Source organism: Rhineura floridana, chromosome 11 (assembly GCF_030035675.1).
Source record: "Rhineura floridana isolate rRhiFlo1 chromosome 11, rRhiFlo1.hap2, whole genome shotgun sequence".
Lineage (NCBI taxonomy): Eukaryota > Metazoa > Chordata > Lepidosauria > Squamata > Rhineuridae > Rhineura > Rhineura floridana.
The window spans coordinates 8,000,939-8,026,018 of record NC_084490.1 but is presented as its reverse complement, the minus strand read 5'-3'; the positions used below and the strand labels follow the sequence as shown (position 1 = coordinate 8,026,018).

The following is a 25,080-nucleotide window of genomic DNA, read 5'->3' as shown; positions in this document are numbered from 1 at the left end:
AGGGGGAGTTGGTGCAAAAATTATTTCCCCCCCTTTGTGAGGTGGACTGGAAATTTTGGGTCCCATCCTTTTTGCCCACTTTGTGGTGTCTTGTCCTTGCAGCTGTTATGCAGTTTTCAGGCACCAGGTGGAAGTGTTGGGCAACTTTTTTTTCACACTAGGATCCATAAGAAGTCAAATATTGAGTCCACATGCAACACCACACATTGGCTTTCTGATCACTAACCACATCCTGTTCTTTCACTTTCAGCTGCCCTCTAGAAACTACTTACCAAGAGGAAGGAGTCAGCCACATTTCACCAAACATCATTACAGAGTAGAGTTTGCCGAGCAAAGTCCAGAAGCTGATGAGAACCAATAGCAAACACCTTACCAATTCCTTGGTGCTTCTCTCTTCCTTGATCCAGGAATATGTCTCTCCTTTGGACCTTGGCTGTGTCCATCACCATCTCAGTCTTAAGTAAGTGCTCCATTTCCTCACCATGCAAAGAGGTCATTTTTGCTCAGGAGGTCAAGATCCTCCTAATGCTGAGGGTAGCAAAAGATAGATTAAGGGATTTAAGGAAAGATCTGTAGATCAGCAGTAGATCTTCAGTAGATCAGCAAGGATTTCTGACTCCCAACAGTTTCAAAGAGACTTTGAATCGGGTCCAGGGGCAGAGTTCTCATACGATTCGCTCCTACTGCATAGTGCAGGCACAAGGAAATGAACCCCTTCCTCCAAAGCACCTAAATTATACTATTGAAATGAAGAAAGCATGAGGATATTCAAGAACAGGCTTTATGTATGGAAGAACTGGGGTGTCAATTCAGTTGTGGTTCTCAGAATAGATTCCTGGGCTCAGAATTCATTGATTCTAAGCGAGAGTCTGTTTGCACCAGGCTCCAGTTGCTGGATCTGAGGATCTGAAAAACTAAGTTGATCCTCCGCCCTACTCTGATCTCCCCAGCTCTAAATTGCATGTCTTATTTGTATGTTGTGTCTGAATCTTTGATTGTCTTAAGGCCCTTTGAGTTTCACTCATGTTGAATGTGTGCCTGTGTGAAGGGTGTTCTTTCAGGATAGGGTGGACCTGATACAACGCTATTTCTGAAATTGTTCCCAAAAAGCAAACAGCTAAGGAAACAGGAATAATCCGTTAATTCTCTTGTGTGTCCATCTCTTCATCTAACACAATCTCTTCTACTGTTTTCTCCTGTAAAGAAAAGAGTGTTGGACAGACAGTGAAGCAAATGGAAGGTACTGTGACTGTCACTGCAGGAGACCGCATCGCTCTCAAATGTGCCTATGAATCTTCTTTCATAGTCTATCCATTGTGGTATGTTCAGCGCTCCAGTCAGCCTCCAATGCCCTTTCTGAGTCAGATTGGACAAGATACCACCTCTGGTGCGGGGCTCAGTCAAGGATTTCATGCCAAGCACAATAAACAGGAGACGACCTTCAACCTGGAGAGATCTGCCAGCCAACTGAATGACTCTGCTGTCTATTTCTGTGCTATGAGCGACACAGTGAGGTGAGACAGTAGAGAGGCAGGGCAAAAACTTACAAGGGGGAATCAGCAGCCGATCTGCAGGAGGACTCGCCATCTTTGCATGGACTTTGGATGCAGTCCTTACAAATGCACACATACCTGGGAGTAAGGCAGTTGAAATCTGTTGGATGTACTTCCTTCTTTGGACTGGGCTACAGCCATTTTGCTGCTAATTGGGATATTTGCTTGCAGCAGATCTGAAAGAAGATTGGCGAAAAAGATGGTGACGATCATAGGGCTGTAGTCAACTAAGTCCTACTCACAGTTGACCTATTGAAATGAATGAAGTTTAGCCATGCCCATTAACTTCAGTGGGTCCATTCTGAGTAGGAATAGTGGTGATGAAGACCACCCAATGTACCAAAATGTCAGAAAGCAAGAAAGTATTAAGAAGTCCCTCCCCCATAAAGACACCTCAAGAATAGGCACCAAAATAGTGTGTTCTGGGGAACCTGTGACCTTCTTGCTGGACTACAACCCCCATCATTCTTGACCGTTGGCTATGATGTTTGAGGGTGATGGGAGATGGAGTCCTACAACATCTGGAAGGCCAGAGGATCCCGACCCCGCCTTGCAATGCAGTCCTAACCAAGTCTGGGCTGCTGCTGGGAGGAAGGGTGGGATGTAAATCACATAATAAATAAATAAATAAGACTACTCAGATGTAGCTCCCAGTTAATTCAGTGGGGCTTACTCCCACATTAAGTGAGATGAGGACTGGAGTCATAGTTGATGCACCCATTACTGATTGTTTATATATTTAATTTATTTAATAGGCTATACTTTCATAAAAATGCAGCAAGGCAGTGCACAACAAAAACAAAGGACACTACAATAAAATCAATACAAATGGGGCTGTGCTTGCACACACACATGCACACACACCCCAGTCTGATCAGGGGCCTGATCCTTGACTTTGGAGTGCCTATAAGTGTGCTACCAGCCTCCTAGCTGTGGCCACCATTGCCGGGCACTCCACAACAGAGTCAGGAGAAGGAACTGGACTGGAGGGCAACTGGGAGCCATCAAGATGGCAGCAGTAGGTGGCCCTTGCAGGTGGGCAGAGGCAAAGGCAGACATGCCAGGGCACCAATCTTCCATTGCTACACCCCTGACTACCTCTCTTAGGCTCCACCTCATGACAACCTTGGGGGCCTTTAAGTGATTTCTTACATCCCTCTGTACCTGACACTTGCAAGACCAATTCAACTGGGCATCTAAGTACCCCACTTTTATCAGCAATAAATAAACCTACAGTAGAATAGACCAATCAATTGTTAGTGGCCACCACTTACTGAATATGGAGCAGCAGGACCCTCCCATAGCTTGGGCCTAAGGACCTGGGGTGAGATGCTTTAGGTTGCTCACAATCCCCTTGGATCAAACCCCACCAACTGTACTTAAATCAAACAATTTGATTCATTAAACATGGTACTGCAATACATTTCAATGAACAATAAGAGGGTGTTCTACCTTCTGAACTTGCCCTAACTACAAACATAAGCTTCTATGTTTGGTAGCTTCTCTTATGTGCTTTAGGATCAGCTAAGCCTGGAATCAGTAGTCTTCCTTTTGGATACTTCTCAAAATATCATAGCCTAACTGGCCATGGTGGTTCCTTACAAAAAGGAACTGTTAGTTGTCTATGTTTGGATACAGTTAGATGCCATGTTGAATCAAGATGGTGACATTTTTGGTTTCCTAGAATCCCTGAGCAACACCAGGTGTGAGGCTGCATGTTTCCCATAATTTAACGGTAAACTTCCCAATGTTCTGCAACAACCCCCTTGTTGAGAACGTAGATGCTCAAAAGATCTGGATTGAAGATGAGCACTTTTCTGACATTCCATGCCCCACATATGGTGTGGTACCTGTGGTGCTGGACTGGTGAGGTACTGTGGGAGGTATTGGGTTCCTTAGGCTGAGGGGTAAGAACCTGTGAGTCCTGGCTCTGGCTCTCTAGGCCCTGGATTTATGGGATGTTGTTCTGTGGAATCATGTCTGCCAGCCCGAAGTCCAATGGTCTACTGATCTCCAGCAGCAGATTCAGAGCCCTGAAGCTCATCTGAATCCTTAGCTGGTGCCTTGGACTCCTTGGACTCTGTGTCTGGATTGCTTCTAGACTGAAGAGTCATGGCAGCATGACTGATCTCAAGCCTTTTTGTAGCAATGCTGTCTTTGTCCAGCCCATCACCCTGTGTCAGCCACAGAGTCCATGGCAGCCTGTCACAGGCTACGCAGCCCCAAGTCTGACAGATATTTATGACTGACGTTCCAACTTTTAATTCTGCAAAGTAGAGATGAGGAATCTGTCAGCCTCCAGATTTTGCTGGACTACAACTCCCATCATTCCTGGGCATTGGCTATGCTGGCTAGGGCTGATGGGATTTGGAGTCCAACAATATTTGTAGGGTTCATGTTCCCTATGCCTGCCATTAAAAAAAATTAAAATTCCATGCCATTTATAGATCAAAAAATGATCATTAATTTTTTTTTTTGGCATAGGAAGGGACATAGTGGCATTTTCTAAAATTTGCATAACCATGCTTAATTTTATTTTGTGCCCACTAGAGAGCACTAGAGAGTATTCCATTCTCAGAGGAAAAGACAAGCTGAGGTTTTTCTTCTCTGGAGGAGAGCAGAGCAGAGTGGTTATGCAGCCACCTTGTGGCTCTGCAAGTCACGCCCCAGCTGAGGTTTTTCTGGCTGTGTTTAGATAACCACAAATTCACTACTTCTGACTTGCAGCCCAGAAGAGAGGAAACAGCAACACACCAAAGTTGAGTTTGGGAAGCAGACAAGCTCAGCTTCTTTTCTGCATGCCAGTGCCCTCTCTTAGGAGGGAGACACCCAAGCTGACTCATCCACATTCTTCAGGAGGATCTCAAGAGCCTGGCTAGCTCAGTGGAAGCATCTGCTTGGACTTCTCCTATGTGAGTGAGGAATTTCTTAGGAAGTAGTTCATAAATAATTCCACCCTCCCCATCCACCCACAAGCTCTCATTCATAATAGAATTTCAGGTTCCATTAATCCAATCATTCATTCATTGGCGATCACTTGTGACCGAGTAAGATTGTCTTCCAAGATAAAGTCTTTAACGGTGGGTCCGTAAGGGACTGTGGAGGCCAATTCTGGATCCACACAGCCTCCCACAGTGAGGACATAAGTTTCCAGATGGAAGATGGTCACAATGAGGATTTGCTTGACGTGCCTTCTGCTTAGCTCGTTTGTCCCTTTTGCCCTGTACTCGTGCTTCTTCAAAGTCCATAGCACCTTTGATAATGGCCGACCTCCAACTGGGACGCTCATGGGCCAAGGCTTCCCAGTTCTCAATGCTTATGTTACATTTTTTTAGATGAGCTTTGAGAACATATTTAAACCTCTTTTGCTGTCCACTGATATTCCATTTTCCGTCCTTAAGATGGGAGTAAAGTAGATGCTTTGGAAGATGGTGATCAGACATTCGAACAACATGGCCTGTCCAGCAAAGTTGATGTTGGAGGATCATTGTTTCAACACTGGTGGTCTTTGCTTCTTCCAATACGCTAACATTAGTCGGTCTGTCTTCCCAAGTAATTTGCAGAATCCACTAATCAATCATTAATCCACTAATCAATCAAAAGGTGTAGAACTATCTCAGTGAATGCCATGATGATGAGTAGTTATAGTAGTTCTGCTATTTTTAGTTGTATGACTACTAATGCAATTTCTATTTCTATTAATTGCAGTATATTACTAATTTCTATTGTATCAGCATTGCTATCAACAAATCCAAAGCAAGAATCAAGAGGAGGCATGTGAGTTTTAGTGAAGTGGAAGTTGGAGAGAGAGAGAGAGAGAGAGAGAGAGAGAGAATGAATACTGAGAAGGAGGGAGGTAGGAACAGAAGGAAGGATAAATGGAAGAATCAAGTACACAGTGGATGGCTAAGAAGATGCTACAGAGGTGCATGGTGGGGGAAGATGGTATGGAAAAGAAGAGAGGGGTCAAGGAAAGATGGAATGGAAAAACAATCAGTAGATGCACAGCAAGACCAGTCATGATGTGTTGGTGATTTATTCCAGGCAGAGAAAACAATGGGGATATTGCTCAGCCTCCAGAAGATTTCATCTCTTTGGGAAGAATGGCATGGATCTCCTGTAGCCATGGAATCTCTTCATATGACAGGCTCTTTTGGCACAAGCATAGTCAGGACACAGCCCCTCAACTCAGTCATCAATGGTTTATTGGAGAGGGAACAAAAAGGACGTTTAACAATGGACATTGACAAGGCCAAGATGTTGACAGAGCTCTCCATCAGCAAGGTCATACTGAATCATAAGTGATGTCCTAAATCTCAAATTAAACTTCCTTTTGCTTTCACCTATTTCTTCCACCAAATAGTTTATGTAGTGCAATATCACTAAACAGACAGATCTGTGGTCACATGTGTTGATGGTGGTGGGATTCATAATGGAATTTTTTGAAACACACTTAAGTTCTAAACAAAGATCTTGTTTAGATCTTTTGATACGTCCGTGTTGCAAAGTTGGCTTCTGGAATAGCGATATTCAATCTGCATCCCAGTCCATATCACTTTTGCATGTTTTTACACATCATTCTGTTCTTTTCCATTTTCATATTAATTGATTTTAAAAAATAAAAAACAAAAATACATATTCTAAGACCTATTTTAATGCTTCTTTAAGTATGCAGTCTAAACATTTGCATTCCATTTGCTTTTCCTCAAAAGACACATTTAAATGCATAGTTCGGTGCATTCAAACATCTGAAACTGTACCATAATAACCCCCCAAACGTGTGAATCTCAGTGGACAGCTAAATTCTAATATGTACATTAGTTTGAGAGGTCCAGTTCAGATCATTTCCAAAAAGAATTCACAAATATCAATTTCTTCCAGCATCCCAAATTTCATCCCTTTTTGGCTTCTACCTGTCTTCGTTTCTCACTAAATAGTACTAGTAGTGATTGTATCTACCTTCTATGAGGTTGGATCAGCTAGGAAGTCTTTGTCTATTTGAGTAGAGCTTCAAGCCTCCTCTTTCAACAAACCTTTTAATAAGTAGATATCTTATCCCAGTCTTGCATCTGTATTCATACTGTTTTTTGAAAATATTTTGTTTTGAAGATGTTTCTAGTGCATTATCATCTGTTTGCCACCCTGGGCTTCCTTTGGAAGGAAGGGTGGGATGATATTATTATTATTACTATTATTATATAATCATCATCATTATCATCATCTTCATATAATGCATTTTTGCATGTTATTTTCACTCACATATACGTTTTAAAGAACATAAGAAGAGCCTGCTGGATCAGGCCAGTGGCCCATCTAGTCCAGCATCCTGTTCTCACAGTGGCCAACCAGGTGCCTGGGGGAAGCCCTCAAGCAGGACCTGAGTGCAAGAACACTCTCCCCTCCTGAGGTTTCCGGCAACTGGTTTTCAGAAGCATGTTGCCTCTGACTAGGGTGGCACAGCACAGCACAGCACATCATCTTTTCTCTAAACTAAAAAGCCCCAAATGCTGCAACATTTCCTTATAAGGGAGTCGCTCCATCCCCTTGATCATTCTGGTTGCCCTCTTCTGAACCTTTACAATATTCTTTTTGAGATGAGGCGACCAGAACTGTACACAGTATTCCAAATGTGGCCGCACCATAGATTTATACCACGGCATTACGATATCGGCTGTTTTATTTTCAATACCTTTCCTAATTATCCCTAGCATGGAATTTGCCTTTTTCACAGCTGCCGCACACTGGGTCGACATTTTCATCGTGCTGTCCGCTACAACTAAAGATGTTTTGTTTTCAGGTATTTTAAAATCTGTTTTTAAGAAGTTTTAGAGTGTTTTTAGTGTTTTTGTTTGCCACCCTGGGCTTCTATTGGGAGGAAGGACAGGATATAAATTTGATAAATAAATAAATAATCAAATTTTGTACACACTTTCCCCTAATATATGCATTTTTTATTAACACTGGTTGGCCGGCAAACTGAATCACAAAATTCAAATACATGCGAATTTTCAAGCATGGCTCTGGTTCGGTTCTCATATTGTTTCAGAAAGTGCGGCTTTGATCAATTCAGCCTGAAATGGGAACTGAATTGAAATTCTCACCTCGTCCTAGAACTAACACGTGCAAAATTGACAGGGGCTAGAAACTGACTGATCCGACCATCTCTAAGGAATTCCTGCAAATCAAAGCTGTAAGAAGGAGTTGGGAATTGGAAGGGAGACTTGGTGACAGCTGTTCTTTTGCCCTTAGGGTGGTGCACTGGGAAACTTCAACTTGGGGCCCATCCCCCCCCGTCTTGGAATTGAAACTGTACTGTAGCTTTCAGACACAAGATGGTGATGCTGAGCAGGTTCCACACATACTATGGCCTATGAAATGTCAAACGTGGAGTTTTCATTCAATAGCACACATTAGCATCCAGACGACTAACCACATCCTATTCTTTTACCTTAAGTTGCTTTTTAGAAGCTCTTTACCAAGAAGGAGTCAGCCTCATTTCTTCAAATCTTCTCAGACAGTGGAGTTTGCAAAGCAAAGCCCAGAAGCTGATCAGAACCAGTAGCAAAGTCCTTACCAATTACTTGGTGCTTCCATCCTCATTGGCCAAGAAAAATGTTTTTCTTTGGGGCCTTGGCTGTGCTCATCACCCTGTCAGTTTTAAGTAAGTGGCTCATTACCTCACTATGTTAAGAAGTCTTTTTTTTTTTTGCTTCATGTATCCTCAGGTGCACAAGATCCTCTAAATCAGGTAGAAAAAGGGGCCTCTGGAAAGATCTGCCAGCAATCTCCAGTAGATCAGCAAGCATTTCTCACTCCCAATTGTTTAACTAATAGGAGCAATGGAATGACCATCTTCCTCCAAAGTCCTAAATTACACTGCTGAAATGGAGAAAGTTTGAAGTATACAGGAACATGCTTTGGATGTGGAAGGACTGGGAGCTCCATTCAGTTCTGGTATTCAGAACAAATTCCTGGACTCAGAATTCATTCATTCTAAGCATTTGTTTGCACCAGGCTCTGGCTGGTGGATCTCAGGATTCTATTGAAAAACAAAATCAATCCTGTGTGCCTCAAGTCTGGCAGCCCCTGTCCTCCGTTGCATGTCTGATCTATATGCTCACTCTGAACATGTGGCAGTTTTCTCTCATATTATTAAAAGGTCCACGAGTTTCACAAATGCTGTATGTGTGCCTGTTTGAGTGGTGGTGTTTCATAATAAAAAGTGAAAGGGTGGACATGACTCAATATTATTGCTGAAATAATTCACAAAAAGCTAATAGTCAAGAGAGCAGGAATTTCCTGTCCATACACCTGCTTGTCCATCTCTTCATCTAACATTGTTTCTTCTGTTGTTTTCTTCTGCACAGAAAGGAGTGTTGGACAGTCGGTGAACCAAAAGGAAGGCGCTGTGACCATCACTCAAGGAGACCCCATCGCTCTCAAATGTGCCTATGACTTTTCTTACACAGTTGAGCAATCCTGGTACATTCAGCATCCCCACCAGCCTCCTAGGCTCTTTCTATATGATTTTGGATCTCGTAACCCCGGCATTTGGTTTTTCCAATTAAATAAATCTGAAGTAGAAAATGGGGCATGCACAAACGCGACCTGGGCATTGGCATCCAATACCTCTCTCATTGGTGCCATAAAGTTTATTTCCAAAATTGAATTGGATCTGTTTCTTCCTTTAAGGGTATTTCCTTCTAATACTTGCTTTCCCCCTCTTAATGTCATGGGGCCTCCCGTTGTCTTTATAGCATCTATCAGCTCTTGCCTTTTCTTTGCAGTAGCTGCGGGTAACTCCTCCCGTTCCCTCTCTGCCAATTTCTCATAGAGTCTTAACATGTTCTCGTGTGCCGCGTCACGCTCCCTTTGGGTCTGAGCCAATTCTTCCCGCAACTGTCGGGACCGAGACAATTCCTCCCGCGCCCTTTCCGCTTGGTCGGGGTGCTCAGGCGGGGCAGTTGGTGACGGGGCCCCGGGCTGATCAGCATAAGGGGGCGGGTTCCCGGGCTGTGGCACTACTTGTTGTAAGGCTTGTGGTGGGGGTGGCAGAGCTAAAGCCGGGCCCTCACCTGCACCCTCAGGGGGTGCTAGAGGTGCTACAAATCTTCTTCTGACGGCCAAATCATTAAAATCATCGCTGTCCGGTAGGACAGGTTTCACCCCTTTGGACTGAGTCATGACCATTTCCAGCGCACATTCTGCTGGTGGGTTATGACTTACCACCCTCCACCCTTCTGCATAGTGCCAAGAGTCGGCCGTCTCTGGTAAGGCATCATACAGAGTGGAGATCAGACGGCTAATATTCTTACGGTCCCAAGTCCCACCCGGTGGCCACGAGATTCCCAACCCCACCCAATCAATGAGACAAAATTGTTCTAATTTCTCCGGTGTTGGTACCGGACCCCCTGCCGAAATAACCCCGATTTTGAAACTCAAGAAGTCGCTTGTGATGCGTCCTTCCCTGGCTCTCCCTGTCAGGTTCCTACCTGCTCGTGGTTACTGCCTGTCTCTAGGCACCACCAGGGACTCCACCAGTCTGGACCGCTCTCTCTTATGGTTTCTCTCCCCGCTCTAGCACAGATCTCAACAGATCCCCCTGCTAGGCAACCACCAGTAACGTCCCAATACTAGTATTCCCAGAGACTCTGAATACTGGTATTGTTATTCTCTTCACCGCTGCCACCATTTGTTACAGTTCCCCTTCAGCCTTGCTCATTACCTTACCCTCCCTTCTGGTCTGTGAAACCCCAGCCAAGGATCAGGCCTTTGGTAAACCAAATTAAGTATTTATTAAAGATAACAAAGCTAACAAGATTAACAAGATTTCTTCTTAAGGCACATAAGCATATGGTTTTATTCAATACTAATCTGAACTCCACCCCCCTCCTTCTTCACTCTCTCCTGGCAAACAACTCTCTCAAACCCCACCAAGCAATCCACTCTTTCTCTTCTCCCCCCAGATTCCACAATTCACCACCTCACATTCACCCAGATTTACCTGTCATCCTTTCATTTATACTGTCAGCCATTTTAAACATTCAGCCAATCATCAAGCATTCTATTGCCCATTCACTCCCCCTCCTCTTTCACTACTTACCATGTATACTCTAAACATCCAGCACTTACCATATATACATTAATATAGGAACATCACATTTCCCCCCCCTTAAACAACAGCAGAGTATTATTCCTGTTCCAGGATTTATACATCGCGTTAACAAATAAAAGTCTCTGTGGGGAAAATGTCTTTCTTTGTTCCTCTGTCTGGTCACGTCACTGCAGTCCCAGCCACTTGCCTGGAAAGTCCATCGGCCAGTACATTGTCCTTGCCTTTGATGAACTGGAAGTCCACTTGATAGTCCTGTAGGGCCCAGGACCACCTCTGCAGCATAGTGTTATGGTTTTTCATAGTCTGCAACCATAACAAGGCCCGATGATCCGTAGTCACTGTGAATCTTCGTCCCCACACGTATGGGCGCAACTTGTTCAGTCACCACACGACCGCTAGGCACTCCTTCTGGACCGACGAATAGTTTTTCTCCCTCGGCGTCAGCTTGCGACTCTGGTACGCCACTGGATTTCTGGTGCCTTCTCTCTCCTGCAGCAAGACGACTCCCAGCGCGAGGTCCGACGCATCTGTAGCCATGATGAATGGTTTCTCATAGTCTGGTGCTATTAATATGGGTCCTTGGCACAAGGCTTGCTTCAGTAGATCAAAACCCTTCTGACATTCACCCGTCCATACCACACGCTCAGAACACTTCTTCTTTGTTAATTCATGCAAGGGGGTTGCTATTTCCCCAAAATTTCTCACAAACTTCCTATAAAATCCAGCCACACCCAAAAATGCCCTTACTTGTTTTTTGGTTAAGGGGATTGGCCACGCTTGTATTGCCTCCACCTTGCTCCATAAGGGGGTGATTTTCCCACTCCCCACCTTATGTCCTAAATAGATTACTTCCTTTAGTCCAAACCGGCATTTCTTAGCTTTTATTGTGAGGCCTGCTTTTCTTAAGGCCTCCAATACTGTTGTCAGGTGTTGGACATGCTCAGGCACCGACTTGCTAAAAATGGCCACGTCATCGATATAGGCCACTGGAAAATCTGACATGCCTCGCAACACAGTATTGATTAGCCTCTGAAATGAACTTGGTGAGTTCCTTAGTCCCATGGGTAAGGTCACAAACTCATATAACCCATCTGGTGTACTGAAGGCAGTTTTGGCTCTGGATTATTCGTCTAGTTCCATTTGCCAAAATCCTTTACAGAGATCTAGTGTAGAGATAATGGTTGCTGCCCCCAATAACTCTAACATTGCATCTACCCTAAGCATAGGATACGCATCTGGGACAGTAATTTTATTGATTAGCCGATAATCAATGCAAAACCTTGTCGTTCCATCTTTTTTCGGAACCAAGACAATATTTGAGGCCCAGGGACTGATGGATTCCCTGATCACTCCTAATTCCAGCATATCTTCCACCTCCTTTTTGATCTCATTCAAAACTTTCCCATTCACACGGTACGGAACAGATCTGATTGGGGCATGATCTCCAGTATCAATGGAATGTATAACTATACTGGTTCGGCCAGGTTTGTTGCTAAAGAGATTCCTATAGGTTTTCAAAACTCTCAGAATCTCTTCTTTTACTTCCTCCTTCACCTCCTCTGACCATTCCACTTGATCTACCCCTCCTTTGTCTTTGCTTTCCTGTACCAAATCTGGAAGTTCAGGCCCACTTCCCTCAGGGAATAAGGTAACTTGCAACACCTTTGCATCACTGGTATGGTAAGGCTTTAACATATTTACATGAACCACTTTGCTTTTGTTTAATTGGTCTGTGTTGATTACATATGTCACTGTGTCAAGCCTTTCTCTGATGGTATATGGTCCTTCCCAGTTAGCCTGTAATTTGTCATGTTTCCTGGGTATGAACGCCATAACCATATCTCCCACATCATACACACGTTCTCTGGCTGTTCTGTCATACCAGTAACTTTGCTTCTCCTGTGCATGACTCAAATTCTCTTTCACCACCTCCATCATTTGTTTCACTGGTTCACATTCATCCTTTCTCTCAGCAGGCATCCACAGTCTATATAAAATCCCATTCTCACACACAACTTGATTCCTCAGTTTGTCAGTGAAAGGAATCTGTTGGGTCAGCGCTTGTTCCTTTATCTGCTTCAGACTTATATCTTTATGCAGCTCTTCCCTGAATTGATCTGCTTCTTCCCCAGAGACCACTTGATACAGTTTGTCTTCTTCAGCACGCCTGCTAGTGGTTGCTATGGTGACCTGAGGCTGGTTAACAGATTCCACCCTGTTTGTTTCAGCCCCCCTTAATATGGCTTCTTTTTCTCTGCCAATTTGCTGTCTGGTCACTACATATATTTTCCCCTGTGCCCCCATAACATCTCTTCCCAGTATTACTGGTTCTTGTTGCTGGGCATTAATACCAACTTTATATTGGCCCTTTCGGCCTCTCCATTCCATTTTCACTAGGGCCACAGGCAAACTCTCTGGTTGACCCCTCACTCCTTGGATAGTCACTGTTTCCTGAGGTAATATTTCTTCAGATTTTATTAAATCTGGCCTCAGTAATGTCTGAGCGGCACCAGTGTCAAGCAATGCCCAATAATTTGCCCCTTGTACACTCCCTCTCTCAGACTTGAATCAAGGTCTGTTACTTCTGTCCAGTTTATCTGGCAGAACTGAACCTTTTTCGCTGTTTCTAAAGCCTTGGGCTCTGTTTTCACTACCCTTGTCTGAGCAGGATTACTAATGGGGTTGGCAACCTCACATTGAAAACGTAGGTGCCCCGGTCTACCACATTTGTAGCATAATTTCTCCTCACTTTTAGGGTACACAGATCCACTCTGGGGTGTCCTGTGCCCTTCAGATTTTAATGGAGGACTCACTCGCTGTGGTACCACATCCCTTCTGCCAGCACTATATGGTCTGGGTTTAAACTCTCTTGATGTTTTCCCCACCCAGCCAGTTCTATTGGAGGCGAAGTGATCCGCCATCTCTGCGGCCTCCTGCACAGATGTAGGGGAACGGTCTTTGACCAGGAGCCTTATTTCTGGTGGTAACTGATGATATAATTGATCCAGTATCATGAGGCTTTTCACCTCTTCCACTGACTGAGCTTTGGCACTACTCATCCACTTTCCAAATATATCCATCAACTTTGCTCCCAGTTCCACAAAAGACCTCCCTGTCTGTATCTGGCAGTTTCTGAAAAGCTTTCTAAAATGATCAGGCCCCAGTCTGAATCTTTTAAACACTGCTTCTTTGAATTCAGCATAGGTGACGGGACTGTCTGAGGGGAAATTTTGGTATACCTCAGCCAATTCCCCTTTAATCAGGTTTGATAAATACTGCATGTATTTATCTTCAGGTAGCCCCCACAACTGAGCTGCTTTTTCAAAGGTGCTGAGGTAAATTTGAGGATCTTGACAAGGCTCATAGACAGCAAAGTCCTTTGGAGTAATTTTTATTTTTGCTCCATCTCTGTCTTTCCTTGTCTCCTCAGAGTGAAATTTCTCTCTATCAAATTTTAACTTTTCTACTTGTAATTCAGCATCCAATGCTCGTTGCTTCTCCCTCTCCTCAAACCCAATCTCATTCTCTCAATTTCCAACTCCCTCTGTTTTTCCTTCTCTGCACCTTCCATCCTCAATCTCTCAGCTTCCATCTTCAATCTCTCAGCTTCCAACTCCCTCTGCTTGTCTTTTTCCTCAGCCTCCCATCTTAACTTCTCTCTCAAGTACTCTATATAAGCGGGATTGCTTAAATATCCTTCTGGGGTCTCTTCCCTGACAGGTTGTTTTTGCTGGGCAGTAGCAAATCCTATAAGTGCTACCCTCAATTCATCTACCCCTTTACCCTCGTGAGGTAAATTGAATGTTATGCACTTCTCCACCAGCTCCTCTCTTTTCATTTTTATGTATTCGGCCATGGTGTTTGAGTTCACTCACTCTTTGCCACACACTCTTTGCCAGTCACTCTCACAAGAAATCTTGTTTTGTTATTTCTGTTTGCCACACCACTGTTCTGGATTCTCTAGTATTCGTATCTGGATTCTCTGTTGTTCGTATCCTACTGCTACTGCCACCACCACATGTGATGCGTCCTTCCCTGGCTCTCCCTGTCAGGTTCCTACCTGCTCGTGGTTACTGCCTGTCTCTAGGCACCACCAGGGACTCCACCAGTCCGGACCGCTCTCTCTTATGGTTTCTCTCCCCGCTCTAGCACAGATCTCAACAGATCCCCCTGCTAGGCAACCACCAGTAACGTCCCAATGCTAGTATTCCCAGAGACTCTGAATACTGGTATTGTTATTCTCTTCACCGCTGCCACCATTTGTTACAGTTCCCCTTCAGCCTTGCTCATTACCTTACCCTCCCTTCTGGTCTGTGAAACCCCAGCCAAGGATCAGGCCTTTGGTAAACCAAATTAAGTATTTATTAAAGATAACAAAGCTAACAAGATTAACAAGATTTCTTCTTAAGGCACATAAGCATATGGTTTTACTCAATACTAATCTGAACTCCACCCCCCTCCTTCTTCACTCTCTCCTGGCAAACAACTCTCTCAAACCCCACCAAGCAATCCACTCTTTCTCTTCTCCCCCCAGATTCCACAATTCACCACCTCACATTCACCCAGATTTACCTGTCATCCTTTCATTTATACTGTCAGCCATTTTAAACATTCAGCCAATCATCAAGCATTCTATTGCCCACTCACTCCCCCTCCTCTTTCACTACTTACCATGTATACTCTAAACAACCAGCACTTACCATATATACATTAATATAGGAACATCACATCGCTCAAGACACATTCAAGCGGTGTTTTACTCATTCTTCCCTTTAACGGTTGCCCACCCCTCCGTTTTGTCTTCTGGGCTGTCCCTTTGGCTACGGCTTTCGACGCACCTTGTCCCATGCTTGGGGTATTTTTGGTGTCTGATACGAAACGCTCGTCCTACAGGTGACGAAACCCACCCTGTCTGTGTGTAACTTATTCCCAGGTGACCCCTCCCAGTCCCTGGAGCCCCCTCCTTTCTTCCCACAAATCAGACAAGGACTTACCAACGAAAACAGAAAAGACAGACAACTTGCGCTTCCCTGCTGTCGTGGCCCGGCCTCTCGCGAGGATGCGGAAAACGCACTACTGGCCGGTCCGCTCTCGCTTCGGGATAACCGTTAGGATTCGTCCCATCTCACGCACACCGCATACAGACTCTTTCATTCACAAAGTCTTCAGCCCTGTCCTGGGCGACTTACCCCTTCCGTAGTCTGGCTTTACTCATTTCGCTTTCTATGGAGAGGCTTGGCGCTTACCCCGACGTCCCGGCACGCCCGTCAGCTACGCGGAACAGGCCTCAACGGGGCCCGGAGCGCTCTTTCCGCTCGGCCATGTCACCCTGGAACGCCGTGGGGCGCTCAATTGCCTGTCCCTTCGTGGTCGCCACTTGTAACAAACGCCCACAATATTAGTTTTATTGTTAGGCGAGGATCCGCTCCCAAGTACAAGGTTTCAATATTACTCAAGGAACGACGAAACGGTCTTAAAAGTAAAGCCAGAGTTTTATTGAAGCACTTGCAAGTGGAGAAACGAACAAAGCCGAGTCTGCCCCTCCCTGGACGCAGCCAGGTTTTTATACCGTCGGCCCCATATACATCATGCATACATTAACTCTTTGTCCAGCCTACCTCCTTATTCCAGATCTTTTTCCATATAAGGTCTGGTTGGCCCTTTGCCACATTCCTTAGGCAGGCGTTGTCTCCTCACTCAGCGCCATTGAGAATACTTGTGAAACTGGTTTTGCAAGCCAGGTTAGTTTACACAGACAGCAAGATAGCCAGGCCAGCTTATGTAAACAGCAAAGAACGTGCCTATGGAATGTTCACTAAGTCACCGGTATTGTCTTTATTTTCCTTAAGCCAAGCAAATTCTACAAAAGCCAAATAAGCATTATTTCTTGTTCATTATTTTCTACATTACAATACTGGTATTTGTGCTGGTGTTTCTGCAGTTCGTGGCTTATAATAATAATTATTATTATTATAATTGGTATCATAATTCTTATTATAGGCCAGGGAGGATTTAAGTAGTCATGCCAACCAAGCAAGGAAAAGAGGTGTGTGTGAAAGGTCCCCTCATAAAATGCAGGTCTTTGGGCAATTTTAAACCACCACCACCCCATACGCATGGGATAGGTTTTGATAGTGGTTGAGGTGTTTGGACTGCGATCCGGGAGATTGGGGTTGAAATCTCCCCAACAGCCATGGGCTGCAGGCTCAGAACTAATTACGGGAGAGGAGGCTGCACAAGCCTTTCGAGTCTTAACAGGCCCTATTTACCCCCCTTTGGTTGCCAAGGCTGGGTGTGAGTTCAGCCTAGGTAGGGGGCGCAAGACAGTGAAGGATGTGGGTGAGGCCTTGGCAGCCTCTCTTGGCTGTTGTAAAGGGTTCTTTGGTTAGGCTTGCGGCCTTTGCTTGACTTGGGCCTATATTAGGTTCAAGGTACCTTATTCTATTAATTTTATTACATCGTGGTTGCTTGGGGGGTGGGTGGAGCTCTTTGGTTAGGCTTCTGACTTCCTGCTAGGCCCAGGAATATAGTAGGTTGAAGTAGTTAATTCTATTATTATATTACATGTGGCCTTTGAGGGGCCAGGTGAGCCTTTGGGCCTTTCATATTTGGATACTAATGGTGTGCACAGATGACAGGGTTTGCTGGGAAATGTATAAATCACAACCACTACTTAGGTGACAGTGATCCTTTTCCAAGTGTCAGTTACACATTCCTTGTTAACTCTGAGGAGTTGCATTTATTTGAATTTGGTCTCATATCAAAAACAAGGCATATGGCATTTGTTATATTTACAGAAGGACATGCAAACTTCTGCAGGGAATTGCAGGTCTTGCAGATGATAGTGTGGCTGAATGGGTGGATAGCAATAAAGAGGAAAGACAGATCACTTATCAGGATCTTATCCTCATTTCCAAGATCTTGGACTTTACTGAAACAAGGGCTGCCTTGATGCAAGCTTAGACTCTGTTTTTGACACAGAGGCTGCATTTTAAGATCCAGGCAGACTCTTCACCCTTTCCTGATGACTTTACAACAATAACAAAACCTTTCTTTGTTGGGATTTTTGATAACAATTACCTGAAGTCTCTGCTTTAAGGGAACTGGGTTAGAAGCAATGAACTAGTAGTTGGTAAAGTGTACTTACTCATAAATGATTTCCTTCCCTTTTGCAGAAGGATATATGCAACAGTGAGATAGGAGGCAAGAGCCCTTCAAAGGGGTAAGTAGAAGCCCCCAGCATAAGCTGCTCAAGGACATGTATCCCTCCCCAGTTAGACTCAAGGTACTACGAACTTTGCTTGCTGGCTACCCGGTTTAAGGGAAGGTTTGTCTGTTATGGTGTTTTCCTTTTGATTTCCTAGTCCCATACTCCAACTCCCGACTGGCCTTCGTGGCTTCCAACTCCAGGCTGGCCTTCATGGCCTACAGTCTTTGATCTGTTTTCGTTATGGCAGTAATTTGCCAGGGACAGAGTGTAAAGATGCAAATTACACCTGATTCACCACCAGTCTTATTGAAGGGGTTCAGCGGTAAGTGGTTCATACCTGATAGTCTAGGTACCATGCGCTACACTTCATTTAACATGGTGCACGCATGTGGCAGAGGTGCCTTATGCATTTATGCGGCAGAACATTGCCTATGGACTGCTATATTTCTTACATGGAGTGCTTCAGATTCTTCTGGGAGGGAGCAATCAGGAGACATGTGGGCCCAGAAGTAGTGGGGCACTATCTGTGTGATTGGCTGTTCAGGGGTATGGCAGATTTTGGGATGCATGTTAGCACCTGAGGTCACAGCTTATAGTATGGCTATGTACCTGGGGATTCCCTTGACAGCTGAGAGTAGGGATGATCTACCCCAGTCGGATATGGCCATAAGCCTATCCATTTCCCTAGTGTGATCACCAGCTCTCGGAATGCTGAAAGGGCTGTAGGGGCTGTGCAAACATGGCCTATTCTTGTGAACTGCGCGCTGGACTTCCCGTAGATTCCATTGCCCCCAGTACGCTCACCAGCTACCACAGAGCAGGTAGGGCAATTCAGGAATTTTGGGCCGGCAAGGGCTATGTGCCAGAATGGCCTTTTCCGTTGTGTCACCCGCTGAAATTCCCAGTGGATGGCAGGAGTAGGGGCCTGTTAGTCCAAGCACTTCAAGGTAAGCTGGCTGGACTTTCCTTCATAGCTAGGCTGGTGGTTTTTTCCCTATCCCCGTCGCCCTTTCTCACTGGACATTTTATTGGGTATGGTGAGCCAGTGGGAATACAGTATGCTCCTCCAGCTATGAACCAAGACTTTCCAGGCAGTAGCCCTTATGCTGGGCTTTTTGGAGCTTTTAGGATAGGTAAGGTGATGGCTGGATCCAAGTGAGACCTGTCTTGACGTGCCCTCCAGCTATCAGATGTCTCCGTGGATGGGGGGGTTGCACCCATATACAATTGTGAAGGTCTCAGACGGACCAGAGATGTATGGGGCAGACCGTAAATTGGCCAGGGGGATCTGGAGAAGGATATTTATTCCCCAACGCAAGCGAGGACCCCCTCACAAAATACCAGTTTTGGGTGCTCACAAAGCGGGCTTTTACAGCTGCTTCTACGGCAGCAGGTCTTGGGTTTTCCCAGGCAAAGTTGCAGGCTGTTGGACGCTCATCCTCAGGTTTATAAGGGCTATATTCACCCCTTTTAGAGGGCCTGGGAATTTGGAAGCCTAACAAGTTATAATTATTTAGACAGGCTGCTGGACGGGGACGGAGCAGACACGTATCCTAATAGGCGGCCTCAGCATAGTCTTCTGGGCAGGCAGGAGGGCCTTGAAATCAAGCATGGGCTCACAGTTGGGCCTCAGTCGATGGGCTGCAATACAGTGGCGTGGCCGGAGAGGAATGTGTTTGGATAGGCTCCTACCCACTTTATTCCAGCATAATTCAGTACAGACGGTTTCACAAGTGGTGGTCCTTCCCCTGGGTGGCAATGACCTCAGTTGCTTGAGGCAAGACCCACAGATCGCTGGCAGGTGACGACATGCAGTTTGAGAAGCTACAACAGCCTCTGTTATTTAAGGGCAAGACCCTCAGTTGGCTGGCATGTGTGACGTGCAGCGGAGAGGCTGCGACGGCCTCAGTTACTTAAAGCCAAGTCCCTCAGTTGGCAAGCACGTGTGACATGCAACGGAGAGGCTACAATGGCCTCAGTTACTTAAAGCTAAGTCCCTCAGTTGGCAAGCACGTGTGACATGCAGCGGAGAGGCTGCGACAGCCTCAGTTACTTAAAGCCAAGTCCCTCAGCTGGCAAGCATGTGTGACATGCAATGGAGAGGCTACGACGGCCTCAGTTACTTAAAGCCCAGTTCCTCAGCTGGCAAGCATGTGTGACATGCAACGGAGAGGCTACGACGGCCTCAGTTACTTAAAGCCAAGTCCCTCAGTTGGCAAGCATGTGTGACATGCAACGGAGAGGCTATGACGGCCTCAGTTACTTAAAGCCAAGTCCCTCAGTTGGCAAGCATGTGTGACATGCAGCGGAGAGGCTACGACGGCCTCGGTTACTCAGGGCAAGGCCCTCAGTTGGTGAGCATGTGTGACATGCAGCGGAGAGGCTACGACGGCCTCAGTTGTGCTGGGCAAGGCCCTCAGTTGGCAAGCATGTGTGACATGCAGCGGAAAGGCTACGACGGCTTCAGTTACTCAGGGCAAGGCCCTCAGTTGGTGAGCATGTGTGACATGCAGCGGAGAGGCTACGACGGCCTCAGTTACTCAGGGCAAGGCCCTCAGTGGTGTGCATGTGTGACATGCAGTGGAGAGGCTACGACGGCCTCAGTTACTCAGGGCAAGGCCCTCAGTGGTGTGCATGTGTGACATGCAGTGGAGAGGCTACGACGGCCTCAGTTACTTTTGGGCATGCCCCCACGCAGGGTTTGGCGAACGAAGGCTAACCGGCAGATTCGGTTGGCTCTTCTTGGGCATGGGGGGTTAGCCATTCCGCATCCCCATTCAGCATTAGAAGGGTGAACGATACAGGGCCGATGGTGTTCACCTGTCAGATGCAGGTAACGACATATTTGGGAGACCTGCAGAGGTGTCTGCGAGAGGTGCTTCTCGGCAGTGGGGTAAAGGGGGACTAAATAGAGATTTGTCCCCCTTTTTTGGCGGGAAGGTGCAGGAAGGGAAATAGGTAAGGACAGCTAGGTGGCCCCCTTAGGCACCTTTGGAGGTGATTGGTGGTTCCGGAGGCCTGTCTGTCAGGGCTTTACGGCTCAAGGGCAGGATATGGGCTGCTTCTGGGGCCAACTTATCCTCATCTACCCAGGGGTTATACGGCCCCGGGTGGGGATGACGTGGGAAGGCCCCCCTACTCACCTACAAGGTGTGGCCGGGGTAAAGGGTAAGCAGATGGGCTTGCCCTTGCCCCAGCAGGGGCTGGTCACCCAAGAGCTGTGTGGCAAGCTACTTGCTTATAGACAGTTCCCGCACCTAGGTTTCCCTCTGCAGGTCACTTTAAATTGGGTTTTGTTTGCTGTAATTTAATAAAGTGGCCCTTGTTCAACCCAAGCTGATGTCTCTGTGTCTTATTTCGCCCCTCGACTGCAACAATTAACAGCCTTTAAAGTTGAGACCTTTCCCAGTCTGCGTCTGTGTTGGAATTGCTTTCTAATATGTTCTTAAACCTTCTTTTTTAAAATGTTTTTAATCTTACAAGATGTTTTGCAAGCTTATTTCTGAGAAACATTTTTAAAGATGTTTTGTTTTAATGTGTTTTAAAGTTTGTTTTTATGATGTTTTAAAGTTTTTAGTGCTTTTGTTTGCCCCCCTGGGCTCCTGCTGGGAAGAAGGGCAGGATATCAATCAAATAATGAATAAATGAATAAACAGTGAAATAAGTGCTAAACCTCCACTAGGTTACGCTAGACTTCCAGAAGTGAAAGTTACTTCATGTGGGAGATTGCATAAAATTCAAAAAAGGGAAGAAAACACCAGGAAGATGGAATAAAGTGCCATCTGAATGCCTGCTAAGTGCGAACCCCCAGTGGACACATAAATTCCAATCCAGATGTTATTCTGAGAGATACAGTTTAGGTCGCTTCATATAAGAATTTACGAAGACTGGATTCCTCCAGCATCCCACATTTATCAGTATATACCTTTTTTTGTTACTAGAAAATTAGGTAAAAATTTCTGTCCATTTGTGTAGAGCTGCAAACTATTCAATATCTGGAGCTTACAGGGAAGCTAGAGAATAGGAGAATTTTGCATTTTTAAGCAAACCAATTTAATTTGCGCCTCCTGGAAAATTTAAATTTATCTGAAATTTTCAGTATCATTTTCAACTAATAAATATGCCAAAATGCATGAAAAAGGGACCATATTTGGGGATAAAATTCATTCAGAAATGTGTACATTTAAATACATATTTTGGGATAAAATATGTATTTAAGTATGGGTTTTTGTATGACTTGTTTGTTTATCGGTACCGGATGGAACAGACATAAGAACAAGCATGTCTGAAATTGATACAGGCCAGAAATGGACATCCATCCATTTCATAAAGAAATTCTGCAGCTGAAGGCTGTAAGAAAGAACTTCAGGGTTGATCATAAGGAGGGAAAGTTGATTCAAATATTTTTTCCCTTTTGTGAGGTGAATTGAAAAGATTATATCTGGGGTCCCATCTTTTTTGCTCCCTGTGCTATTTCTTGTCCTTGAAGCTGTTCTGCAGTTTCCAGACACAAGGTGATGCTGTTGAGCAGGTTGTACTCATACTATGGACTATTACTGGTCAAACACTGAGTTGGCATTCAACAACATACATTGGGATTCTCACCACTAACCACATCCTGTTCTTTTGTCTTAAGCTGCTCTTTAGAAAGTACTTTCCCATCAGAAGGAACCAGCATCATTTCATCTAACTGTCGCTTGTACTGGAGTTTGCAGAGCAAAGCCCCTAGGCTGAGCAGAACCAGTAGCAAAGTCCTTACCAGTTTTTTCGTGCTTCTCTCCTCCTAGATCCAGGAATATGTCTCTCCTTTGGGCCCTGGCTGTGTCCATCATCATCTCAGTCTTAAGTAAGTGTTCCATTTTCCCACCATGTGAAGAGGTTATTTGTGCTCCATGCGTTATCAGGACCTGAAGATCATCTCAATCATGAGGGCAGCAAAAGGTAGATAAAAATGTTTCAGGGAAGATTTGTGGGTGGTCTCCAGTAGATCAGCAAAGATTTCTGACTCCCAGTTGCTTTAGTAGTAGCATCAAGGCAATGGATCCCTTCTTCCAAAGCCCCAATATTATATTGCTGAAATGAAGAAAGCTTGAGGATACACAGGAACAGGCTTTGTGTGTGGAGGGACTTGGACATCCATTCAGTTCTGGCACTCTGAATAAATTCCTGAACTAAGAACTCTTTAATTCTAAGTGTGGGTTCGTTTGCACCAGACGCCAGTTGGTGGATCTGAGGATTACGATCCTGTGCACCTGAAGTCTGGCCACCAGTATTTCCAATTGTGTGTTACTATATGCTCCTTCTGAATCTATGGCTGTTTTCACTCATTTCATTATAATGGCCTTTATGTATTACTCGTGCCTGTGTGAAGGCAGTTAATTCAGGACAGAAAGCAGAAGAGTGTGGTTTTTAAAGTTCACATTGCCATATCACCAATATAGTGTTTACATTTGTTTACAGGTTCAGGAAAAGAGCACTTAAAGAAAATCTATAGGAAAGAAAATCAAATTTAATAAACACTAACATTACTCCTGAAATTATTCACAAAAAGCTAACAGTCAAAGAAGCAGGAATTATCCTTCCATTCTCCTGCTTGTCCATCTCCATTTAACAAAAACTCTTCTGCCTTTATCTTCCGTACAGAAAGGAGCATTGGACTGTCAGTGACCCAAAAAGAAGAGACTGTGACCAACACCCAAGGAGCCAGTATCTCTCTCAGTTGTGATTATGATTCGGCTGACTATCTGTTCTGGTACATTCAGCATCCCAGCCAACCTCCCAGGGTCTTTCTGAGTAATTATGGAGGAGGTCCCACCTCCGGTGAGGGGCTCAATCAAGGATTTGTTGCCAAGCTTGAGAAAAAGAAGAAAACCTTCAACCTGGAGAAATCTGCCAGCCAGCTGAATGACTCTGCTGTCTACTTCTGTGCAGGCAGTGACACAGTGAACTGAGTCAGTACAGAAGCAGAGCAAAAACTTACAAGGGGAAATAAGCAGCAGATCTGCCGATTCACCATCTTTGCAGGGACCAAGACCTGTGATATATGCACACGTACCTAGGTGTAGGGGTCAGAGGAAAATTCACTTCAGCTCACATTAAAAGGCAGAACTACCTAATGCACACTTTCCAAAATAATGTGGGAACTGACACACAGCCATCTTTGAAATGCGCACTTCTCCAGATTTTGCAGTGCAAGTGTCCTGCAAACTGACATATGAAAATATTTCATCTATTGGGATAAAGTGTGCATAAATATGCAAGTATTCGTGAATATAACATACAAAATGCATTATATTTGGGGAACTGTTTTGCAAGAATGTACATGTTAGAAAAATGGCATATGAATATATTCTGTATACATTAGAAGAAATTTGCACTAAATTGCTGGTGCATTATCACGAGAATTTTAAAAATATGTCCAGTTTGCAAATGATAAGTTGGAAAAATTAGAAACTGAGGGAAATGAAATTGACAGATTCAGCCATTCAGTGAATGAGGCCCTTGAATTTTGTTGGACGAACTTCAGTCCTAAGGCTGGGCGATACTGGTATTGCTATTAACTGGAGTGCTCTATTTGAGTATTCCAGATATAATTTGATCCCTCTATCTCTCTTCAAGGCACACAAGGCAGCTCACAACAACATCCAAATAAAACAAAAAACAACCAATCAATAAACATTTGCAAAATTAGGAGAGGTGAGAGACAGCAGCAGATGAAACCAGATAAATGCAAGGAATCGGAGAAAAGATCAGCTAACAGAATCAAATATCTTGCAGTCCAAAAACCGTCAACCTAAGAATGAGAGTTTCTGCATATTCTGAAAGCCTGTTGGACATTATAGTGGATGAGGAATTAACTGGGAAAAGACAGATCTTGTGGCAATAGCTCAGACTATTACAGAGCCAAGATCAGAGAGAACTGCTGATGGCCCCAAACGCTGAAGAGTTAGGCACCATTTGCTCTATACATTTAAAGTAGCATTTTGCCAATTTAAACAAACATGGCTTCCCCCAAATAATCCTAAGAACTGTAGCTGGTTAAGGGTGCTGAGAGTCGTTCAGAGACCCCAATTCGCTTCCTAGAGCTACAGGTCTCAGAGTGGTTTCACAATCAATGCCTCTTTCACAGGGAACTTTGGGAATTGTAGCTCAGTGAGGGAAATAGGGGTGTGGTCTCTCCTAACAACTCTCAGCACCCTTTA

At 44.8% G+C, this 25,080-nt stretch overlaps 2 gene segments (V, D, J or C); both read left to right on the top strand.

Annotated features, from left to right (window-relative positions):
* Positions 1 to 263: 263 nt before the first annotated feature.
* LOC133365975 (T-cell receptor alpha chain V region CTL-F3-like) lies at positions 264 to 2,304 on the top strand. The segment is given in 2 exon segments: positions 264 to 460; positions 1,205 to 2,304. Coding segments are annotated over 2 exon segments (363 nt in total).
* Positions 2,305 to 8,947: 6,643 nt separating this feature from the next.
* On the top strand, positions 8,948 to 23,921 carry LOC133365976 (T-cell receptor alpha chain V region CTL-F3-like). The segment is given in 3 exon segments: positions 8,948 to 9,035; positions 22,666 to 22,724; positions 23,522 to 23,921. Coding segments are annotated over 2 exon segments (357 nt in total).
* Positions 23,922 to 25,080: the final 1,159 nt, after the last annotated feature.